The sequence below is a fragment of the Ictidomys tridecemlineatus genome, chromosome 2 (genome assembly GCF_052094955.1).
Source record: "Ictidomys tridecemlineatus isolate mIctTri1 chromosome 2, mIctTri1.hap1, whole genome shotgun sequence".
Classification (NCBI taxonomy): Eukaryota; Metazoa; Chordata; class Mammalia; order Rodentia; family Sciuridae; genus Ictidomys; species Ictidomys tridecemlineatus.
In genome coordinates this window covers 140242151-140265265 of record NC_135478.1, presented here as the reverse complement: position 1 = coordinate 140265265, position 23115 = coordinate 140242151, and the positions used below count along the sequence as shown (strand labels likewise).

At 38.1% G+C, this 23115-nt stretch overlaps 1 protein-coding gene across 4 annotated transcripts in view; it reads left to right on the top strand.

The window, feature by feature from the left end:
• The window catches only part of Septin7 (septin 7), a 107023-nt gene extending 93497 nt beyond the window's left edge, over positions 1-13526 (top strand). For all 4 annotated transcript variants that reach the window (XM_040291843.2, XM_078039858.1, XM_078039857.1 and 1 more), the window contains 3 exons: positions 7239-7374; positions 11443-11582; positions 12457-13526. In XM_040291843.2, coding sequence (XP_040147777.1) covers positions 7239-7374; positions 11443-11582; positions 12457-12496 — 316 coding nt within the window. In that variant the 3' untranslated portion in view covers positions 12497-13526. The remainder of the gene's footprint in view (positions 1-7238; positions 7375-11442; positions 11583-12456) is intronic.
• The last annotated feature ends 9589 nt before the right edge of the window (positions 13527-23115 follow it).

Sequence of the window (23115 nt, the reverse complement as noted above, 5' to 3'; positions counted from 1 at the left end):
TAATCTATATATGTCAATTAAGTCTAGGTTGTTAATTGTGTTATTGAGTTCTATAGTTTCCTTATTTAACTTTTGTTTGTAAGATCTGTCCAGTGGTGAGAGAGGTGTGTTGAAGTCTCCCATGATTATTGTATGTTGGTCTATTAGACTCTTGAACTTGAGAAGAGTTTGCTTGATGAACACAGCTGCACCATTATTTGGGGCATATATATTTATGATTGTTATGTCTTGGTGTATGGTTCCCTTGAGCAGTATGAAGTGTCCTTCTTTATCCCTTTTGATTAACTTTGGCTTGAAATCTATTTTATTAGATATGAGTATGGACACTCCTGCTTGTTTCTGCATTCCATATGAGTGGTATGATTTTTCCCAACCTTTCACCTTCAGTCTATGAATATCTTTTTCTATCAGATGCGTCTCCTGTAGGCAGCATATTGTTGGGTCTTGTTTTGTGATCCATTCTACTAGCCTGTGTCTCTTAATTGGTGAGTTTAAGCCATTAACATTTAGGGTTATTATTGAGATATGATTTGTTTTTCTAGCCATATTTGTTTATTGATGTTACTAAACCTGATTTGTTATCCTCTTTGACTACTTTCCCCCCTTTACTGTCCTATCTCCCATTGTTGGTTTTCAATGTTATTTTCCATTTCCTCTTCCTGTAATGTTTTGCAAGGATTTTTTGAAGAGATGGTTTTCTAGCTGCGAATTCTTTTAACTTTTGTTTATCGTGGAAGGTTTTAATTTCATCTTCTATCCTGAAGCTTAATTTCGCCGGATACACAATTCTTGGTTGGAACCCATTTTCTTTCAGTGTTTGAAATATGTTATTCCAGGATCTTCTAGCTTTCAGGGTCTGTGTTGAGAGATCAGCTGTTATCCTGATTGGTTTGCCCCTAAATGTAATCTGCTTTCTTTCTCTTGCAGCTTTTAAAATTCTCTCCTTATTCTGTATGTTGGACATCTTCATTATAATGTGTCTAGGTGTGGATCTCTTATGATTTTGCACATTCGGCGTCCTGTAGGCTTCTAGGATTTGTGATTCTGTCTCATTCTTCAAGTCTGGGAAGTTTTCTCGTATAATTTCACTGAATAGTCTGTTTATTCCTTTGGTTTGGAGCTCTGTGCCTTCCTGTATCCCAATGACTCTTAAATTTGGTCTTTTGATATTGTCCCATAATTCTTGGATGTTCTGCTCATGGTTTCTTAGCAGACTTGCTGAGCTGTCTATGTTCTTTTCCAGTTGAAATACTTTGTCTTCATTGTCTGATGTTCTCTCTTCTAAGTGATCTACTCTGCTGGTAGTATTCTCAATTGAGTTTTTAAGTTGGTTTATGGTTTCCTGCATTTCTAGGATTTCTATTTGTTTGTTTTTTATTACCTCTATCTCCCTGTGAAATTGATCTTTTACTTCCTGGATTTGTTTGTCAATGTGATCTTTCATTGTCTGATTTTGCTGTCTCATGTCTTCCTTGAGACTCCAGATCATCTGAAGCATATATATCCTGTACTCTTTATCTGACATTCCATCTGTTGCAGCTATTACCTCTTCTAAAGTTGCGTTGACCTGCATTGCTTGTGGTCCTTTCTTTCCTTGTCTTTTCATACTGCTCGCGTTTCTTTCTGCTTGGTGCAACTGTTGTGTTTTTGAAATTTACCCTCTATTTATTTATATTGCTCTTGTATAGTTGGGAAGTCTCCCTTGCAGGGCGGGTAGTGGCTGTGCTCCTCCTCTAATTAGGGTGGTCTGTCTGTCACGCTAATCGGTCGCAGGTCTGCCTCCACTGCGGGCACAGGTGGCTGTTCTGCTCTGGCCCCACTCCAGTTGTGGTAACGTAACTACCACGCCCTAGGGGTCGTTGGTCCTGATCTGGATGTGGGTGGCGGCTCTGCTGGGTCCCCACTCCAATTGGTGTGACGTGTCTACCACGCTGGCGGGCCTCTAGGCCGGTGGGTCGCAGTTCTGCACAGCCCCCACTCCCAATGGGGGTACCTGACTGCCTCTCCAACGGGTCACTGAGCCCCCTATGGACCCGGGCGGCGACCCTGCTCCACCCCCACTCCAACCAGTGTGACTCGACTGCCTCGGTGTTACGTGTCCACCACGTTGGCAAGCTATCTGGCCTGTCTTGCCAGTGGGCCGCTGGTATGCCTGCCCTGCTTGCTCAGAAGGCAGCTCTGCACAGCCCTACTCCAAATGAGGTTACTTGGCTACCGCGCCGCAGGGTCGCTGGTCCTATTCTAGGCATGGGCGGCTTCTCTCTTCAGCCCCAGCTGCATTTGGGGTGTCATGATACCACGCCGGCGGGTCACTTGGCTTGCTCTGGGCACAGGTGGAAGTTCCACTCTGCCCCCACAGCACCCAGCAGGACCCTGGCTGAGAAGCAGTCACCGCCGGTTCCCTAGCCTTGGGCCAAAGCAGCTTAGGTAGCAAGAACCCCGCCTTTCTGTTCCCGATACACTCTCCGCTGGAGCGACCCCCACTGGTTCCCCAGCCCCAGGCCAAAACTGTTCCGGGAGTCAGAACCCAGTCGCCCCAAGCTCAGCGCACACTCCACTTGGAGCTGGCCTCCACCGGCAGTCTCCGCAGATTCCTCAGACCTGGGCCAGGTTAGCCCCGGGAACCCACGTCCCGCTGCTCAGTGCCGGCGCACGCCTTGCCAGGCACGAGCCTCTAAGAGTATTCTCCACAAGATCCCCAGTCCCGATCCTGAGCAAGAAATCTGTCTGCTAGACGCAGGCAAATACCAGCCTAAAATCCCCTGTTCCGTAGCTGAATGAGCTGAGATCAGTAGAACAATGGGTTGATTACATCATCTCACCGAGATGGCGGCTGCTGTCCTCTGTGGTCCAACCGGTGACTGGAACCACCGCTTCTCTCCTCTGTCTCAAAGCCGGAACTCAGCACTAAGCGCTGCCAATGTATCACTGGCGGGAGCCCCCCGAATCCGTGTCGCTGTTCCCCCACTCCGGCACCTTGCCGATCCCCAGCGCGCGCCACAAACTCCAGCTGCGGGGCGATCTCTTATCAGGCTATGTGACCCTCCATGCAGAGAAATGGAGCTCCCACAGCCGAACCTCGCACGATGGAAATCTGTCCACTAGATTCTGGAGCGCCTCAATTTCACTGGAAATTCCCAACAAGATAGTCTTCAGCCGTTTCTCATCGTCTTTCTCCGGCTCAGTGACGCGGCGCACTGGGGTGATGCACTCCCTTCGCCGCCATCTTCCAACTCTCAAACTGGAGTTTTTAAAATGGAGTTACTTAGGCTCAGGCCTAAGGGCATCCTCATAATTTGCCAGAATTTTATTGAGAATTTTTGCATTTTTGTTCATTAGAGATATTGTCTGAAGTTTTCTTTCTTTGATGAGTTTTGCCTAGTTTTGGAATCAGGGTGACATTGGCCTCACAGAATATATTTGGAAGTGCTCCCTCTTTTTCTATTTCCTGAAATAAATTGAGGACTATTTGTATTAGTTCTTCTTTAAAGGTCTTGTAGAACACGGCTGTGTATCCATCTGGTCCTGGGCTTTTCTTGGTTCGTAGGTTTCTGATGGCGTCTTCTGTTTCATCACTTGAAATATATCATCCTTATTCAATTTGGGCAAATCATGTGACTCTAGAAATTTGTCAATGCCTTCAATATTTTCTATTTTATTGGAGTATAAGTTTTCAAAATAATTTCTGGGGCTGGGGTTGTGGCTCAGTGGTTGAGTGCTTGCCCTGCATGCGTGAGGCACTGGATTTGATCCTCAGCACCATATAAAATAAATAAATAAATAAAACAAATAAATAACTAAAACAACTAAAAACAATTAAAAAATAATTTCTAATTATCTTCTGTATCTCTGAAGTGTTGTGATATTTCCTTTTTCATTATGTATGTTAGTGATTTGAGTTTTCTCTATCCTTCTCTTTGTTAGCATGGCTAAGGGTCTGTCAATTTTATTTATTATGTCAAAGAACCAACTTTTTATTTTGTTTCTTTGTTTCAATTTCATTGATTTCAGCTCTGATTTTAATTATTTTCTGTCTTCTTCTGCTTTTGGTGTTGATTTGTTCTTTTTTTCTAGGGCTTTGAGATGTAATGTTAAGTCATTTATTTGTTGACTTTTTCTTCTTTTAAGGAATGAACTCCATGCAATGAACTTTCCTCTTAGTACTGCCTTCATAGTGTCCCAGAGATTTTTTGATACAAAATTTTATCTATGTTCTCATTCACCTCTAAAGATCTTTTAATCTCTTCCTTGATGTCTTTTGCAACCCATTGCTCATTTAGTAGCATATTATTTAGTCTCCAGGTGTTGGAGTAGCTTTTATTTTTTATTTTATCATTGATTTCTAATTTCATTCCATTATGATCTGATAAAATGCAGGGTAATATCTCTACTTTTTTTGTATTTGCTAAGAATAGCTTTGTGGCATAATATATGGTCTATTTTAGACAAGGATCCATGTGCTGCTGAGAAGAAAGTATATTCGTTCATTGAAGGATGAAATATTCTATATACGTCAGTTAAGTCTAAGTTATTGATTGTATTATTGAGATCCATATTTTCTTTGTTCAGCTTTTGTTTGGATGATCTATCCAGTGGTGAAAGAGGTATGTTAAAGTCAAAAGGAATTATTGTGTTGTAGTCTATTTGAGTCTTGAACCTGAGAAGAGTATGTTTAATGAATGTAGAAACTCTATTTTGGGGGGGCGTATACATTTATTATTGTTATGTCTTGTTGATGAATTGTTTCCTTAAGCAGTATGAAAAATCCTTCTTATCCCTTTTGATTAATTTTGGCTTGAAATCTATTTGATATGAGGATGGGAATCCCTGCTTGCTTCCGCAGTCCATGTGAGTGGTATAATTTTTCCCAACCTTGTTACCATCAGTCTGTGAATGTCTTTTCCTATGAGATGAGTCGGAGACAGCATATTGTTGGGTCTTTTTTTTTTTTAAATCTAATCTGCCAGTCTATGTCTTTTTTTTTTTTAAGAGAGAGAGAGAGAGAGAGAGAGAGAGAATTTTTTAATATTTATTTTTTTTAGTTTTCGGTGGACACAACATCTTTATTTTTATGTGGGGCTGAGGATTGAACCCAGTGCTCCACACATGCCAGGCTAGCATGCTACTACTTGAGCCACATCCCCAGCCCCAGGCTATGTCTTTTGATTGATGATTTTAGGCCATTAACATTCAGGGTTATTATTGAGACATGATTTGTATTTCCAGCCATTTCTGTTTATTTTTTGGTATTTAACTTGAATTGGTTTGTCCTTTGATCTGCTTTTCCTTTAGAGTAAAACCTCCCTTTGCTGATTTTCATGGATTTTCTTTCTGTAGTGCAGGCTTTTGAGTTGTAAAGTCTTTTAACTTCTGTTTATCATGGAAGGTTTTAATTTCATCATCAAATCTAAAGCTTAATTTTGCTGGATATAAGACCAGCCTTTATTTTATTATGTTTTTTAAAGTTTTGAGAAAGGGCTGCACTAAACTGCCCAGACTGGTCTAGGACTTTTCGGTCCTCCTGCTTTAGTTTCCCAGGTAGCTGGAATTATAGGAAACACCACTGCACCTGGCTGTCATCACCTTGTAATGAAATAATGCTACACTTTAAAATTTGTTCAACAAACGCTGCTTTATAAATGCAGGCTCTTGGTCTAAGTTAGTATATCTGGTTTAGTTTTATTTTCATAACTTCTGCTTAGTTGTTTAGTTGGTAAAATATACTGTAGATTTCCAAATAGAAGTAAGTTTTCCTTTGGAAAGAAGTATCCTTAGGTTAAATACTTTACACTATATAAAACAAATCATCTTCATCAAAGCAGTACATATTTATTCTTCCTTTTTGCTAAGAAAAAAATTGTAGTAGCTGATATTCTGTCTTATTTAGTATTTTCTATCTAAGCTTTTTTGTCCTCCTTGATAGGAAAGAAGAGAGCTGTGTATGGTCAGAAATACTCAGCCTAATGAGAGGTCACCATAAGAGTGTGACATATCAAGGTTAAAGTAATTGGCCCTTTAAATTATTGGGGAAATAAAAAAAACATTACCACTGTTGAGATAAAATCACCCATTTAAGTTGTAAATTATTTTGTATAGAGTCAAAATAAATAAATGTGTTTATCAACAAAGTCAGAAAAGGGCTTGTCTTCTTTCAAGGTGCTTCAGTGTATTCATTAATTTTCAGATATCTACAAAACAACAGAGCCCACTCATCATTCTCCCCTGGATATTTTGGCATTCTCTCATATGTTTAAATATGCTAGCTTTAACATAAATTTACCTGTAAATATTGGTAAATATTTTAAAATATGAAAAATGATAACATTATTATGCAAAGAGATTTGAGCCCATGGACTTTCATGTCCGTGTTAAATAAACTTTTTTTATTATTATTTAACTGTGCTTAATGCCTATTCTGGCATTTCAAAAATAAATATCAAAATATTTGATCCTTATTATTTCATGCATGCGTATGTGTATGTGTATAAGCCATTGAACGGTTTAAAGCTTAAAACACTGAAACATTTGAAATAAAGATGAATTTTCAAAACATTAAAAAATTTTAAGAAGCCTAGAAATATTCTTCAAACCTGAATAGTGTTCTAAGTATTGACTAGTAGTTGTTTTTAGCAGTATCAGTTCAATTATCAAATAGTTGAAATTTTTGTAATAAAATGTAATTGTGATATCAGTAGTCATTGCAGAAATTATAATACCTCAAATTTTAGTGGAACTAAAAATATGCTTCATATATTAACTCACTTTCTTCATGCTTTCAATTTTTCTTTAAAGAAAATTCAAAATTAATTTTTTTTTCTTATTTTTTTCATTTTGTGAATGTATTTGGAAAATGTTTCTTATTTTCCTTCTACAGGTCATTTTATGTGTCATCGTTACAGTTGATGTTCACAAAGAACCATCTCATAGTTGCTTTGGTTATTTTAGATCTTTTCTTATAATAATTATGTACTAGTGATTGAGGTTTATTGGTAAATTCTCACAGAAGGAAGTTCAAGTTTAAAATATCACGTTTCTGAGGATTTTATCTCATTTGTTCATAAATGAATCCATGTCATGTATCACTTAGAATGATGTAAGTAAAATATCTCAAAAATTATTTGGTACATATAAATAATAATAGCATCTGTAGCATCTCGTGTTTCACCAGTTCTTTTAGACTTTTGTATTACAATTTTCATTTATAAATGTTTAATGATTATTCTTAATGTTCATGACAGGAGTCCTCTGGCACAAATGGAAGAAGAAAGGAGGGAGCATGTAGCCAAGATGAAGAAGATGGAAATGGAGATGGAGCAGGTGTTTGAAATGAAGGTCAAAGAAAAAGTTCAAAAATTGAAGGACTCTGAAGCTGAGGTAATCTCTTACAGACATAGTATTCTTTTTAAAATAATAATACAAACTTTGTGCATGCATTTTTTTTTAATTTCATGCCCTAGTGTAACAAACTGGGGAAATGAAAACAAGTATTATATTTATTATAAAATAATATATACTCAATATGTAAGTGCTTGGGCACAGTGTGCTAGGTAGGGAGACCTAATATAGTAGTCAGAATACTTATAATGAATTATATTAGAATTACAATGAGCAATGAAAAACTTTTATTTATGAAAAATAAAATATAAGCCATTCTAATAATCAGTATTAAAAAACTGAAGGTCAGAGTTATGAATGAATGTAAGAATAAAAATTTAGTGTTAGGATAATAATAATTGAACAAGTTTATTTATATGTGTATGAGAAAGAAAGAACCTTAATTGAACTAAGGGCATGCCTGAATAAAATGGACAGTGGCCAGGGAGAAAATGAGGGAATATTAATTTCTAAATAAGTTGGACTTACTTTATACTGTAGTATTAAACTAATTTCTAACATTGGGGCACAGTGGTGCCAAAGTATCCCAGCACACATATCTGCTGTCTTGAAATCCCTCTAGATGTTGAGTCTTCCATGTAGTTTCTATTAATTTAAAAAACAAACAAACAAACCAAAAAAAAACCTTGCAGAATTTACTTCATTAAAGTGACAAGAAAGAAAAGATGGAGAAAAAGATACACTTAAGGTAAGAATCCTTAGAATAGTTGCTTTGATGGATGTTTAAGAAAAGAAAACTCTTGGGGCTGGGGTTGTGGCTCAGCAGTAGAGTGTTTGCCTAGCACATGCAAGGTGTCCTGGGTTCAATCCTCAACACTACATATAAGTAAATAAAATAAAGGTATTGTGTCAACTACAAATAAAAAATGTTTCTAGATTAAAAAAAAAAAGAAAAGAAAACTCTTAGCCCAGAATAAGTCAGTCAGTATAGGTTTGCTCAACATAAATTATGTTAATCTATAATTAAAAATTATAAAATAACAATTGTTTTTAAATGTGTGGAATGACTGTAACAAGAAATATTTTAAAAATAATGTTTAGTGATAAAATTTAGCAAGATCCCTTTCTGTGTCTTTACCAATAATGTTTGTATATAAATATATTTAAAAAGATATTCAGAACTCTTCTGTTACATCCTTACAGTTGATCTCATTGCTTTTGTAATTATTGAAGAAAATACTGAAACCCTTTTTTTTTTTCAAAAGTTTTTAAAGACATAACCAAAAGTACTCTAATCCACTGATAGAGTGTGACATAAGTATCCAATAACTTCAAGGAAATGTTTTTATTCTGAAACATTTCTCCTTCATTATTGGGCTTTTCTTGTAATTTCTTATGAAAACCTTTATTATTATCATATTTGTTGTGAGTTTAATTTATAGGTTAATTCCTCTTGATTTAAAACTACTGAGTACTGCAGGATTAGTATCCCTGTTACCTGCCACTAAATGCCAATAATAGTGCCCTCCGAATCATTGAGCCAACCAAAATGTGCAGGCATATTCCCTTACTTAAGAATTAATTAATAATCTCTCTTATGGTTATTATAAATTATTAAGATGATATTTTGGAGTTAAGTTTATTCTTTGTTTATCAGCCTATTATTTAAGTAAATCCTTTTGAGTCTTTACCTCCTCACTAATGGATAATATGAAAAATCCATATCCAGAGAAGGGGGAAAAAGTAATAATAATGAGCCAACTAGTTTGTCTCCACAATGAGATTCCACTAAAAAAATCTAAATATAGTTTAACTTAATTTAATGTAGACATAGTTTAGGACCTGTTCCTAAGAGTAAATGCTATAAACAGGCAATTGTGGAACAGTAGCCAAAGAACCCTCCTGGAATTTTCATAATTACTGTGAATGGTAAGAGCAGTTTTGAGAAATTATGTTTTGAAATATGGAATCTTAGCATTGAAAGGGACCTAGGAAGAGATCTGAGCCAAGTTCCCCCTATACTCTATTAGATAAATAGTGTGCTCGTTCCTCTTGTTTCATGGAATTCCACTCCGGGATATGCTTACCAACATCACTGTGGTAATAAGTTTGAAAAGCATCTTGATTATATAAATATGTATATAAACATAATATAGATTTAAAAAATAAAGCAATTTTAGCTTTGCTTAATACAGTCATCCTCAAATTCATTCTGCTGGAAATATTTGTGGGTATAGCCACTTATACCTAGCAGTATAGCGTGTTAGGTATAGTACCAAGCATCTCTTGTGTATTATGTCATTTAATCCATACCACATCCCTAAAAGATGGGTGTTACTGCTTATCTCCTCTTATAGATGAGAGGAAGGATAATTAACTTGGTCAGTGCTACATAGTCATAAGCCAGCATTTGAACCTGCTCAGTGCTTAAATTTGCTTTTAATCACAAGACAGATCCACAGTCCTTTTTTCCACAATTTCATAGTGTAAAATGCAATATGAACTATGCGGTTTTTTTCCTGCTTTTGTGAATATTTTTGTATTTTACAGCAAAAAAACAAGATATTTGATAAATATTATATGCCTCTTCCTAAGTAGTTATTGCTTCTTTAATATCTGAAAAATTCTGAACTTCAATACACATTTGACCCCAAAGGTTTCTTGAGGGGAAGGGATTATGACCTATACTATTTTTTACATGCAGTTAACACAGAACATAATTACTTATTTGTATTATAAATGTAAGTTTATGAATAATGACTGTCTATGAACCTATTGCCCAGCTTAAGAAATAGAACCATATCATTTAAATCTTTCATTTAAAATCTTTCCCTTGTTGTTGTCCCTCTCTTTCCTAATACTAGAAGTAAATAGTATCCAGCATCATTTGTTTATGCATGATTCCCTGGCATTTAAAAATAACTGGAAGCATGTTCTTATGTTCCTATTTTCTGTTTTTTTCTTACTAACTTACTGTCATCAGGAAGATTTCACCTCAGATTTGACTCATCTTTGCTTAAATGTATTGTAGGTGACTTTCTTTTGTAGGAATTGCTTGAATAGCAAAAAATAACAACATTAGTTTTTGTGGATTTGTAAAATAAGAAAAATTGTATACAGAATTATAATCCAAATTCAAGGTGTTAACTCACCAGTTAAATCTTCAATAGAACATAATTCTTGAACAATTGAAGATTTTGAATCACCCTTGGGCATTTGATATAATAAGATTTAATCTGATTTTTTTATTGACTATTCAGAAATAGATTGAATAGTTTCTTATGAAATTATTATTTACCTAATGAGCCATTAGACTTAAGGTCTTTGGCTCTTAAGTTTATTTGCATGAGTGTTTTCCATCTCTCAGCCAGCAGTTCTTTACAGCATTAATTCTTAGTGTAGTAAGGACGACCTACATTAGAATCACTGGAGCTTATTTATAACCTATATTTCTAGACATAACACCCAAAGATTCAAATTCAGTATATATGGATAGGTTCAGGATTCTGTTTTCTTAAAAAGCACCCTAGATGATTCGTATGAAGACCAGTATTTGAGAACCACTCCTTTACAAGAATTAGGGGATATTACCCATTACACTGGGATCTTGGGGCTCTTAGGTCCTTAACTAACTTCTTTCTTTCCCCCTGTCTCAGCTTTCTGAACTTGGAATTAGGAGACTTAGGTTCAAGTCCAGTATTGTCACTTTCTGGCTAGTGATCTTGAGCAAGTCACTTAAATTCTGCAACTATTTCCTCATCTGTACAGTGGAAGCAATGATGTTTTTCCTGCTCAGCCTCCAACATATTTGTGAATAAAGAAAAATGAGATAATAAGATAATAATTGTCCATTATAAAGTGCTACACAACTGTAAGTTTGTTGCATTTTTTTTATGTCTCCCAAGATTATTTTCTTGGGTCACTGGTACTTTGGGTGGCAGGTCCTATAATAGGAGGAATCCTCATCAGTGCTTTCCAGGTGGCACTCAGAATTTATAGCAGTAGGACTCAGTGCCCATATTCTTAACATTAGGACACCTGGATGGAACATTCTTCTGCCTCTGATTTCTTAAACAGTTTTTATTTATATATCATACTGTGATTTAGCTGCAGCGACGCCATGAGCAAATGAAAAAGAATTTGGAAGCCCAGCATAAGGAATTAGAAGAAAAACGTCGTCAGTTTGAGGAGGAGAAAGCAAACTGGGAAGCTCAACAGCGTATTTTAGAACAACAGAACTCTTCGAGGTAACTCATATCAAATTCTTAAGAAATGTGTTTATTAATGTTTTAAATAATTATTTCCCTATTTTAAAAACATCAGAAAAGTATTTTAAAAGTTATCACCCACTATCATGCATTCTCACACACAGTTGCTTTCATGGGTGTTTTTATATGGATGGATTCATTAGTGTATTTTTCCAGTATATTTTCCATGACTTAATCTATAATTTATAATTATAATTTTAGAGCACCATATATGTTCTCTCCAGTTAACTCACCTTAACTGATATCTTACTTCCCTCCCCCACAATTGTTGGATATAATTGTTATTTTCAGAATTTGGTATGCATGGAAAACAATGATGTTACAAAAGTTTTTATACATTTAGGTATATTTTAATTGCATTGAATGGCTTCTTTAAGATAAGCTTAAGATATGAGGATGTACATCTAATTTCTAATACTTTTAATTTATTCCTCCTTAATTTTACTGTCTTCTAATTTTTGGCTCAAAGATAATGAAAAATATATTTGAAAAAGCAAATGTACTTCATAATATAAATAGCAGCAGGAGAAAAAGGCACCACCCTTAGCTGAAGTTTTTCAAAGTATGGTATTTCATTTGGGAAGAATTGTTCTCAATATTAAAATTATTAAAATGGTTTTATTATATTTTTAATGCTTATCCTGAAATTTTGTCTAATATTTGATTGTTTAAAAGTATTAATATAGAGTAGCATTGTCTTCACAGTTTACTCTTCCATATCTTATAATTTTTTAAATGACAAAGTAATGTTTGAAAATCTAACTTATAGTTGGATTAGCAATTGCTACCATATTTTGTCTTTTATATTTATTACATGGTCACTCGTCTCAGTTGTTTTCTTCTAATCACTTAGGACCTTGGAAAAGAACAAGAAGAAAGGGAAGATCTTTTAAACTCTCTATTGACCACCAGTTACGTATTAGTTGCCAATATGCCAGCTTGGACATCAGTGTTTGTTGGATCCGTTTGACCAATTTGCACCAGTTTTATCCATAATGATGGATTTAACAGCATGACAAAAATTATTTTTTTGTTGTTCTTGATGGAGATTAAGATGCCTTGAATTGTCTAGGGTGTTATGTACTTAGAAAGTAACAGCTCTAAGTACCTTTCTACATTTTCTTTTTTTTTTTTTCTTTTTTCTTTTTAATTTTTATTAAAAAGATATCTTCAATTTAATGCAAGAGAACATTTTACTGTTGTACAATCATGTTCTGGTGGTTTGATTGTTTACAGGATATTCCAAAATAAAAGGACTCTGGAAGGTTTTCATCGAGGATAAATTGCCATAATATGATGCAAACTATGCTTCTCTATGATAATTATAATACAAAGGTTCCATTCAGTGCAGCCTATACAATAATGTAATTTAGCCTAACACAGTTGACCCTATTTTTTGACACTTCCATTGTTTAAAAGTACACATGGAAAAAAAAACCCTATATGCTTACAGTGCACCTAGAGCTTTTTTATAACAACCTCTTTTTTGTTTGTTTTGGATTCTTTAAATATGTATTATTCTCATTTAGTGCCCTCTTTAGCCAGAATCTCATTACTGCTTCATTTTTTAATAACATTTAATTTAGTTATTTTCCATATATTTGCCCTGCTAAAATAGAATATAGCATCTTTCATATGGTAGGAACCAACAAGGAAACTTTCCTTTAACTCCCTTTTTACATTTTATGGTAAGTAGCAGGGGGAAAATGCATTTATAGATCATTTCTAGGCAAATTGTGAAGCTAACGACCAACCTGTTTCTACCTATATGCAGTCTCTTTATTTTATTAGAAATGGGCATCATGTCCTCTTAAAGAGAAAAAAAAGTCACCATTCTGCATCTAGCTGTATTCCATATATTGCATTTCTGTATTTTTTGTTGTATTGTAAAAAATTCACATAATAAACAATGTTGTGATGTAATAGAGTGCAGAGTCTTAAATATTTTAAAGTTGATATAAAAGTAGAATATGTTTGGGAAGAAAATTTTCACTTGAATTTGCCTCTACCACAGTGACATCTCTGATGTTGCTTGTCTTGTTTAGAATGCGTATATGCTATATGCTAATTTTCTAATTTAAGGATTATAGCATCTCTGTCTCACTAATAGTCATTTCTTGCAGAACAATTTCCAATCCATTTGGATTAGGGCATACTCTCAAGTTTCTGGAAACTGGTCTTTTTTGTTTTAAAAAAAACTGGAAAGAAGGTGATATAATTTATTTTTACTAAGGTCAAAATGTTTCACCAGGTTTGTTTACTTTTTTGAATTACTGACCCAAGCAGAAGTAAGTGACCATTCTAATTAGCTACTGTTTTTAATTCAGAGGCTGAAGTATTCAAATAAATCGGTATGCTTCAAAGATACTTATTGCTTTTCAAAGATATTTAGTTCTGAATTTTAAACATATATTACTAAAATCACTCATAGAATCTTAACTTTACCTAAACCCCACCTCTCCGGGGCATTTTTTAAAAAGTAGATCTCATGAGGCATTACAAATATGATTTATAAGATTTTTACTTTTACATTTACATTTACTCTTATTTGATGGCTATGACTGGTTAAAAATTGCTTTGGAAGTTTTGTTAATCCTAAAATGTCATCTATTTATAGAAAACATGATGGTATGAGTGACTTTGGTTTTGTTTTTTGTTTGGTTGTTTTTTTGTGTGTTGGGGGTGGTATCAGGGATTGAATTCAGGGGCACTTGACCACTGAGCCACATCCCTAGCCCTATTTTATATTTTATTTAGAGACAGCTTAGTGCCTCGATTTTGCTGAGGCTGGTTTTGAACTCTTGATCCTCTTGTCTCAGCCTCCCAAGCCACTGGGATTGTAGGCATGTGCCACTGCGCTCAGCTATCTGTGACTTTTTAAGAAATAAATCTCAGTGGGATTATATGCTTACTAAATATGCTCAGAAGTATGAAATGCATGTCTCATGCAAGGTAGAACTGTGATTCTCCTCCCCCACACCTAAGTGTGGCTGTTATTCCAAGACCAAAATCATATGTTCAGGAATAACTTTCAATAGCAAGATTTTTGTTTGTTGGATTTTTTTCTTTTTTCCTTGTGTTAAGAGTTTGGGTTTACCACCCCTAGCCACAAAGGTTTGGTTTTAGGGTATTAGGAACAATCTACTGAATTTGGAGAATGCGAAGTAAAGTTGTTATAGACTGCCTGCCTAACTGGGGAAGTACTACTGCCTCTGGAATATAGTTGCCATTTTAAAATTTTACATATTATGATATATTGTCCAATTACCCCACCCTAATGAAACTTTGTTACATCTTTTACCCATGTAAAAGATGTATCCAGGATACCTGAGTTGATATAAGGACCTCTGTAGCTTTACTGGGTCTTTTGATTATTGACTCCAGGATTTTCAAGCATATGGAGGCTATTTTCACTAGACAGTCTAAGGATTTCTGTGATTTTCTTTCTGCTACTCAAGTAGGGTTGACCAGGTAGGCACTGATCTCATTGAATTGCTGGAAACCTTGTGGTAGGGTTTTACTGCCACCTACTGGAATGGGATCTGTTTCCCTATCAGGTTTAACTTTAAAAGTTTACATCAGTCATTAATTTGACACTGCTTAATTTGTAGTGTGGGTTATAATTTCGAAATCTGAAGATAGTTTTTTCCTCTCAGACTCATTAGCTTCACATTTGCTACACCTTTCATACATTGTAACCTTTTAGAGAAACTGAACTAGGAATAAAGTCAGGTAAGAAAAAGAAAGAAGAAAAATAGCACAATTGTCATAGTGCAGCAAGAGCAGTGTTGACCAGACAATTGCATGGATCACTGTCTCCAAACTTGACCCTTTTTGTTAAAATATTTTTGAGACTGTATCCATAATTATATGTATTGATTTAAAAATACATAAATGTACTGCTATGCTACCATGATTATTATGAAATAGTTCTAAGCATGAAATTAAAAGGTCAGCACTCTTCCCAAGCTCCAGTGAATTATTAGTACTCTTCACCTCATGGTTAACATTCAGTTATTGCTGAATCCCTAAGGAAATTCCTAATGAAGACTGCTTGCTGTGAGAGCCTACTTGATTTGGAAGAAAAAATTGGTACACCAGTAAATTGAAGTTCTTTCTAATAAATAGCTTGCAGGTGCAAGCAGAAGTCCTCTATATATCATTCAGGATTTTTTCCCTGACCATTTTGTCATCACTAACTAAAACACTGTTTTAGACAGTTAGCTAAGTAATTTGCATACATTATCTTTAATCCTTGATAGATTTAATCTTTTAATTAAAGATTAAATCTTTAATCCAGATATAGTTGGGAGATGTTTGGTGACTTAACCAATAAACAATAATGGATAGGGTTTGAACTGGTCTTGGTGACAGCGGGGCCTGTACTATACTGCCACACTCGACAATTATGAGGTTCTAGAGTTGTTAGCAGAAGCAGTTGCTCACGAGTTAGAGTAATCAGCCTGAAGTAGAAAACACTGGGTTCAAATCTCAGCTCTATGTGAGCTGGGCTTGTTACTCCCTTTTCTGGATATTCATTTCTTTAGCAAACAAATAGAGCCCATACCTCTTGCCCGTTTTGAATAACTATTACATTGTGACTGCTCACTTGAACATAGTCCCTCCTTGAATGGCAGTGGAAATGATGATCTGAAGCCCTGGCTGAACAAAAAGAATGGTTTCTTCCCAGTTTGGAGTGATGGTTCATTCGTTTTCAGTAGGAGCAAGTGGTGCTGTGATGCCACCATACCTGCTTCTTTGTACACAGATAATAGCCTTTGGAGTCAACATGTGGAAATAAAGTAACTGGTCAAGAGAGGAAAGGTATTAGGAATGGGATTTAGAAAATATGCCATTCATGGTTGAGGGTTTGGTTCACATAAGGCTGGGTTCTGCCCTCAACCCTGGGGATGGGGGGAAGCCATTCTTCTTTGCAGATAATGTTGAGGTGTTTTGTTTTTGTCAGTCATTGCTGCTTATGAAGAAGCAAATTTGGTTTCCTGTAATTTGGTATTCATCCATAGAATGTTAGAAGTTGAGTGTCAGCCATTTGCAGCAGAAAGTAATGGTCAACAATTTCCTGTGTTCTTTAGTAGCCTTTCAAAGTTCCATGGGAAGAATGAAGACTATTCTTGGCCTGAACATTTGCCCCATAGGGCGCTGAACCCAGCCAGCCAGCCAGCCTTGTATTAGCAAAGGCGGGTCAAGTGAAAGGAGACCTTGTTCTGCTCCCTGCTCTCAAGGGGGTAGCCTGAAACACTACAAGTCATACAACCTCTGTTTTAGAATCAGCATTTGTGGACCTGTTAGAATCTAATGCCACTCATGCTTCCTGAAATTCTTTGGGGTAGTGACACCAGGTAGTTGACCCCTTTGAGAGCAGAAATCTGTGACAACTAGCAGAGTATGGGGGGCTAGCTGAGGTAGGAGGGCTAGACTCTGTCAACAAACATCTTTCCCTTCAAAGTAGACTCCACTTAGCTCCCTGACTAAGCAGGAAGTCACTAGGAGCAGCTTTTCACCCTGGTTATTTATAAGTAAAAAGCAGGACACACAATCCCCTTGGGTGAGTGTCTTTATTAACTATGAAGTAGTAACTGAGTTACTCTGGCAACTTTTTTTCTCATTTAAATCCATTGTCTTTGAATTTTTTTGGTCTCTTTCATATTTAAATACATGCTTCATTACAGGGCAGGCACAGAGAAGTTTCCTGTATTTTGAATAATCCAGTGGCTTCAGCAAATTGGCAAGTGGTAGATGAACTGATGTGTACTGTGGCATGGCTCCTTATGTTAATATGAGCTTTTTTCCCCTGCTTTTCACAAATCAGGGAATATGTTGGGAGTAGTGGGAACTGTCAACTTTTCCTTCCCAGGGGTAAATCTGATGTGATTGTATAGATCTATATTGTGTTTTACTTAAAAACAAATAACATTGTAATCAACATTTCAGGAACACAGTTCTTTCAGACACCCATGACATCCTTTATCCTCAAGTTTGCGGGGCAGAGGTTCCTGGAATTCTGATTGGCATTTTTCTCACCTGAAGCTCCACTTCCTTCGTGTACCCAATTAGACTCCATCCCACAGGAGAAATGGAGTGGAGACCACTGCTGATAATTCACCTTTTGTGATCTTGATTTGGGTTATATTGGCCTGGTTACAGCTCACACCCTGAAGAGGAGATGGTCTTTCCAATTTTTACTGCAAGAAATGATCTTAACTCCAAGAACTCTTCCTACTGAATGTGAATAATTTAGACAATATTCAAACTGAGAAGGACTCCTGCATATCAAGGGAGATAAAAGGGAAGGGAAAAATCAGAAAAATACAGTAACAAGTGTTTGTAAAGTATCTGCATGCACTAACTGAACTCAAGAATTGTATGACATGGCCATTTTGAACCCCTTTGTAAGCAAGCAGACTAAAATTTTACTGTATGATTACATAACATTAGTTATCCATTTTTGCATAGCAAATACCCCTCAATCCTGGCAACAATAACATTATTTCAGTTTCTGCTGCTCGGGAATTGAGCAGATTAACACATTCTGGCTGAAGATGTTGGCACAGGCTATAGCCAATTTACATGAGGCTGGAGGATCTGCTTCCAGGAGGCTTTCTAATGTCACTAGCAAGCTGACACTGAGGACTTAGTCCTTTGCCATGTGAACTTAAATGAGGACTGCTTGAGTGTCCTTGTGTCATGGTAGTCAGCTTTTCTTCCAAAGAAAGTGATCCGAGAGGGTATAAGGCACAAGCTGCAATGTTCCACTCAGCTTTAAAAGACAATATAATTTCCCAGTTTGCTCTTGCTTTTGCAGCTCAGTCCCTGTTTAGTATGGGAGGGGGCTGTACAAGAGAATAGAGGGCTGCAGCCACAACATTGTATTCATTTTTTCTGGTTAACAGTTTCATAGTTTTCACATAATGCTACAGTGAACTTTTCTATACACATCTTGGCCAAAGCAAGAGTTTCTATAGGCTTTTCTATAGAAAAGTTCCCAAATCAGCTCTTACCAAGTTTTCTGGGATGTATCATGCAGAATGTTTTATCCCCTGCCCTCTCCCCACTTATGTCAGATGTCCTCATAGACAGACCCTCAGCTCTTGGTTAACCCCAGACTTACAACCATAAAAGAGAACTTGGTCTTCCCTCTGCCACAGCACTTTCCCCAGGAAAGAACTGTGACAGTCCTAGTGTAGAGGATGGTACAGACATGGTCACTAAGAATCACATGAGCCAGACAGCACCTTCCCCCTGCCCTGCAAACTTCTCTACCCTTTGGGTTTGTGGATAAATGAGATTCCAGTTCTGCAGCTAATATAAGCCTTTGAATCAGTTTGACTCACACCTCAAGTATCAGCTCCAGATCTAACAGGTGAGCAATCCTGGGACTTTGCCTGTGTTGGCTTGTGGCTTGTACCCCTTCTTCCCACACTCAGGCAGCCCTTGAACCTGAGCCCTCCTGAGACTCCATTTCTCTCCTCTTTTCATTACCCAATCTGGGTGTAGGTTTAGGCTGGCCCCTAATCTTCAGGCCATGGGTGCACCCAAAACCCAGCATACCCCCACCCCGGGGTTGGCTTTCTGCTGGTACCCACAACAGATTGTCCAATGTCCAAGAATTTTTTTCTTTTGACTTTCAATTTTGGCATAATTTCAGACTTAAATGTTGCCCAAAGTAATTTTCTTAACTATTTTTGAATTATTACACTACATTCCTTAAAATGAATTTAAGGAGGGTTATCCAGTCCTTGATCCTGGGTTTCTTAGGTGCCAATAAACCCTGTAGGTTCACTTCTTTCACCATCAAGTGGAACATCTTCATTATTTTGTTTGTTCATTCCTTCATTCCATTGAATCTTCTCTCAGTATTGGGGCCATCGCAGGGTCATGGGGAAGGCGTGGTTTGCATGTGCAGGCTCTGCTCTGTTCGATGTTCCTGCCCCCATAGCAACCCAGGACCTCTGAGAGAAACAGACAAAGCATCCTGGGGGACAAAGGGCAGGGCCATGGTCTGCAGAAAATCGGGTTTGGTCAACATCTGTAAATCTTTCTGAGGGCCGAGACAAGACTAACCCTTCAGGCTCTAGTCCCCACGTCCTAGGCGGCGCTTGACCCCGGTACCCTCTGTCGGCGCTAAAACTTCTGCTAGCCTTCCCCCCCCCCCCCCCCCCCCCCGTGGCTCCTAGGATAGGGCGAAACCACCGAGGTGATGGCCTCAGGCGAGCGCGCTCCTCTGCTACCCCTGGCGGCCGCCGCCTGCGGGAGGGCCCGGTCTCCCGCGCCTCTCTGGCACATGGGCTCCCCGTGTCTTGGGGACCTGCAGAGGCTGGGATCTTATTGTCTCACAGCTCCTGCCCTACTTCTCACGGGCTGCAGTTCGAGCGTCATGCAGGCGGTGGCCATGGGGACAGGAGGTCCGCGCGTGCCTCCTACACTACCCAGATTTTATTTCAGTTCAAATGTATTTCAGGACCTTAAAAATAAATATATACATTTAAAGAAGAGATTTAAGAATATCATAAAAGAAAATGAGTGTCAAAACAGAACATATGACCAAGAATAAGGAAAACTGATAATTTTGATTCCTTAAAAGGGTAAATGTAGAATTTTCATATGACCCAGCAATTCTACTCCCAGGATAGATCCACAAGAAGTGAAGGCCTGGAGGGACTAGAACAGGAGACTTCACCTACCTCAGTGGAGGATGAGTGGATAAACAAAATGTGGTCTATCCATACAATAGAATATTGTTGAGCCTTTTTTAAAAATGAAGGCCCAAGGCTGGGGATGTGGCTCAAGCGGTAGCGCACTGGCCTGGCTTGCGTGCGGCCCAGGTTCGATCCTCAGCACCACATACAAAGATGTTGTATCCGCCGAGAACTAAAAAATAAATATTAAAATTCTCTCTCTCCTCTCACTCTCTTTAAAAAAAAAAAAAAAATGAGGGCCCAGCCCCATGGTACATGCCTTTAATTCCAGTGACAGGGAGGTTGAGACAGAAGAATCCAAAGTTCATCAGCAACTTAGCAGACCCTGTCACAAAATAAAAAATAACAACCAAAAGTGCTGGGAGTAAAGCACCCTTGAGTTCAATTCCCAGTATTAAAAAAAAAAAAAATGAGGGTCCATACATGTTGCAACATGCATGAACCTTGAAAATAGTATTCTAAAAGTGAAAGAAACCAGACACAAAAAGGCAATTAATGTATGATTGCACAAATGAAATATATAGAGTAGGGCTGGAGTTATAGCTCACTGGTACAGCACTTGCCTACCATTTGTGAGGTACTGGGTTCGATCATCAGCACTACCTAAAAATAAATAAAGGTACTGTGTCCATCTACAACTAAAAACATTTTTTTAAGCAAAATATGTAGAGTAGGCAAATTTATAGGGATGGGGTAGATTTGAGGTTAACAAGGGCTAAAGCTGGGTAGGGAATTATTGCGTAGGCAGAGTTTCTGTTTGGGAGGATGGAAACCTTGGGGGAAAATGGTGAGGACTCTACATTTCGAATGCAATGAATGCTGCTGAATTGTACACTAAAAAACTGGTTAAAATGGCAAATTTTATCACAATAAAAAACAGTAAAAACAACAAAAAAGAACACACTACGTTTACTCTTTGCTTCCTATTCTATCTTTGAGGCCAAGGGCAGCTGAAAGGTTTCATTGTAGGCTTGCCAATAGAAGACAGAGTTGAGTTGATGGCAAACCCAATAAATAAGCTCATGGTGGGCAGCCTCCTCTGCACAGCCTGGCCTGGACACCTGGCCTGGACCAGTCTGCACATCAAAGCACGTTTCATAGCCACCTCCCTTCCTGACCCCAAGTACATTGCCTGACACATTGCCCTGCACTGCTGAAGTCTCCAAAAATTTGAAACGGAAAAAGATTAAATTTTGAAATTAAAAAAGAAGATATTAAGTTATTATCACAGGAAACCAGAGTTTTGTTGGACTTCCACTTGTTTTCAGTTTAAAATTGTGTAATTATTGAATTGGGTGGGAGTGGGCAGTATTTATCTTTAAGGGTTTAACAGCCTATGCATCTCAATCTGCCCCCCACCCCACCCCCTGCCTGTATATGGCTCATCCCTCTTCTTTTACCAACTTCTCACTCCCATGGGTGACTGAGTAGAGCCAGGCAGAGCAGAAGGTGGAAGCCTCCAGCCTGCTGTGGAAAGGGGAGCAGGGCAGCCAGCGAGAGGGGACTGTGGAAGTGCTTGGGAAGGGTGGGAATGCTTCAGGGGGAAGCTGAGGGTGTGACCAGTGTGGAGGGAAGGGGCAGGAGGCAGATCACCATAGTGGCTCCCATTTGGGAAGTAGTCAAGGAAGGACAAGAGGCAGGGGCATCAGTTCCCTGGTGACTTTGAAAGAGGAAGCACTAGCCCCTTCTCAGACCCTGTCCTTGGTGGATGGAGGACCTCTCTGGAACAAGACAATCTCAGCTTGGGTTTGACAGACCCTTGTGGACAGAACTTCTGGAGTTGTGACCACACAAAATGGCCTCTCAACAGAGTTATTCTGGCAGGAAGTCTGGTTATGGGCATAGGAGGGTGTACCCTACCTACCCACTTCTTCCCATTTAGATGGAGAGTGTGAGTCTGAAGAAAAGGAGGAGGTTAAGTGTGGACCCAGACTCTTGGGAGAGCTGGGAATACATGCGCATGGGCACCAGGGGGCAGTGCTGCTCCAGTGCCGGGCCTTTCATCCAGCCGTCCTGGACTCCAGCTGCAGGAGCCCTGGGTTCCTGGGCCCTTGTTTTTGAAATTTAAGAAGTTAAAATAAATTTTGAGAGCCATGAACTTGGTGCAGATCCTTGCAGTCACAGGTGGAAAAACAGTCTGGAGAATAAACATGAGACCACGTTCTGCTCTCCTGCTGTCTGGTGAAAAGCATACTTTTCATCTACTCTTTGCCTCAGTTTCTCCATCTGTCAGACTGAAACGCCTCTTCCCACCTACTGCTCAAAGATCTTTTATGCAAAAAACAACAACCAATTAGAAATGATTTCCTTATGTTAGAGGCAGCTGGCCCAGCCACTAAGTCCTTCTGGTGAAGAAACAAGACAGCTAGGGAGGCAGAACCCTGACAGAGCTGTCCTTTGGAGTCATTTTCCATAGAATGGAAACATACAATGTAGGGGAGATGCTTCCTGCTTCTACCAGTTACCCAGATCAAGGACACTTTAGCAGCCTCTGGGAGTCTCTCTTGTGGGTGCATCAGAGTCAGCAGTGGGGGATGGCCCATGGCTACCCATTGCTGGATGTCCAATTCCAGAGCCTTCCCTTGACCAGCAAGTTCCATGCCTCCCGATCACCTGTTCCCTGAAAGTGAGACTCATTTCTGGTGACTGAACTCCTTGTCAAGCTTTTCTGAAAGCACAGGGAGGCCAGCACAGGGCAAAACAACCACAGGATGAATTCCCAGAGCTTTAGCAGAGCCAGGTTTTGAACATATCCCTAGGGGAAGGGGTATTGCAAGCAGAAGGTGCCAGAATAA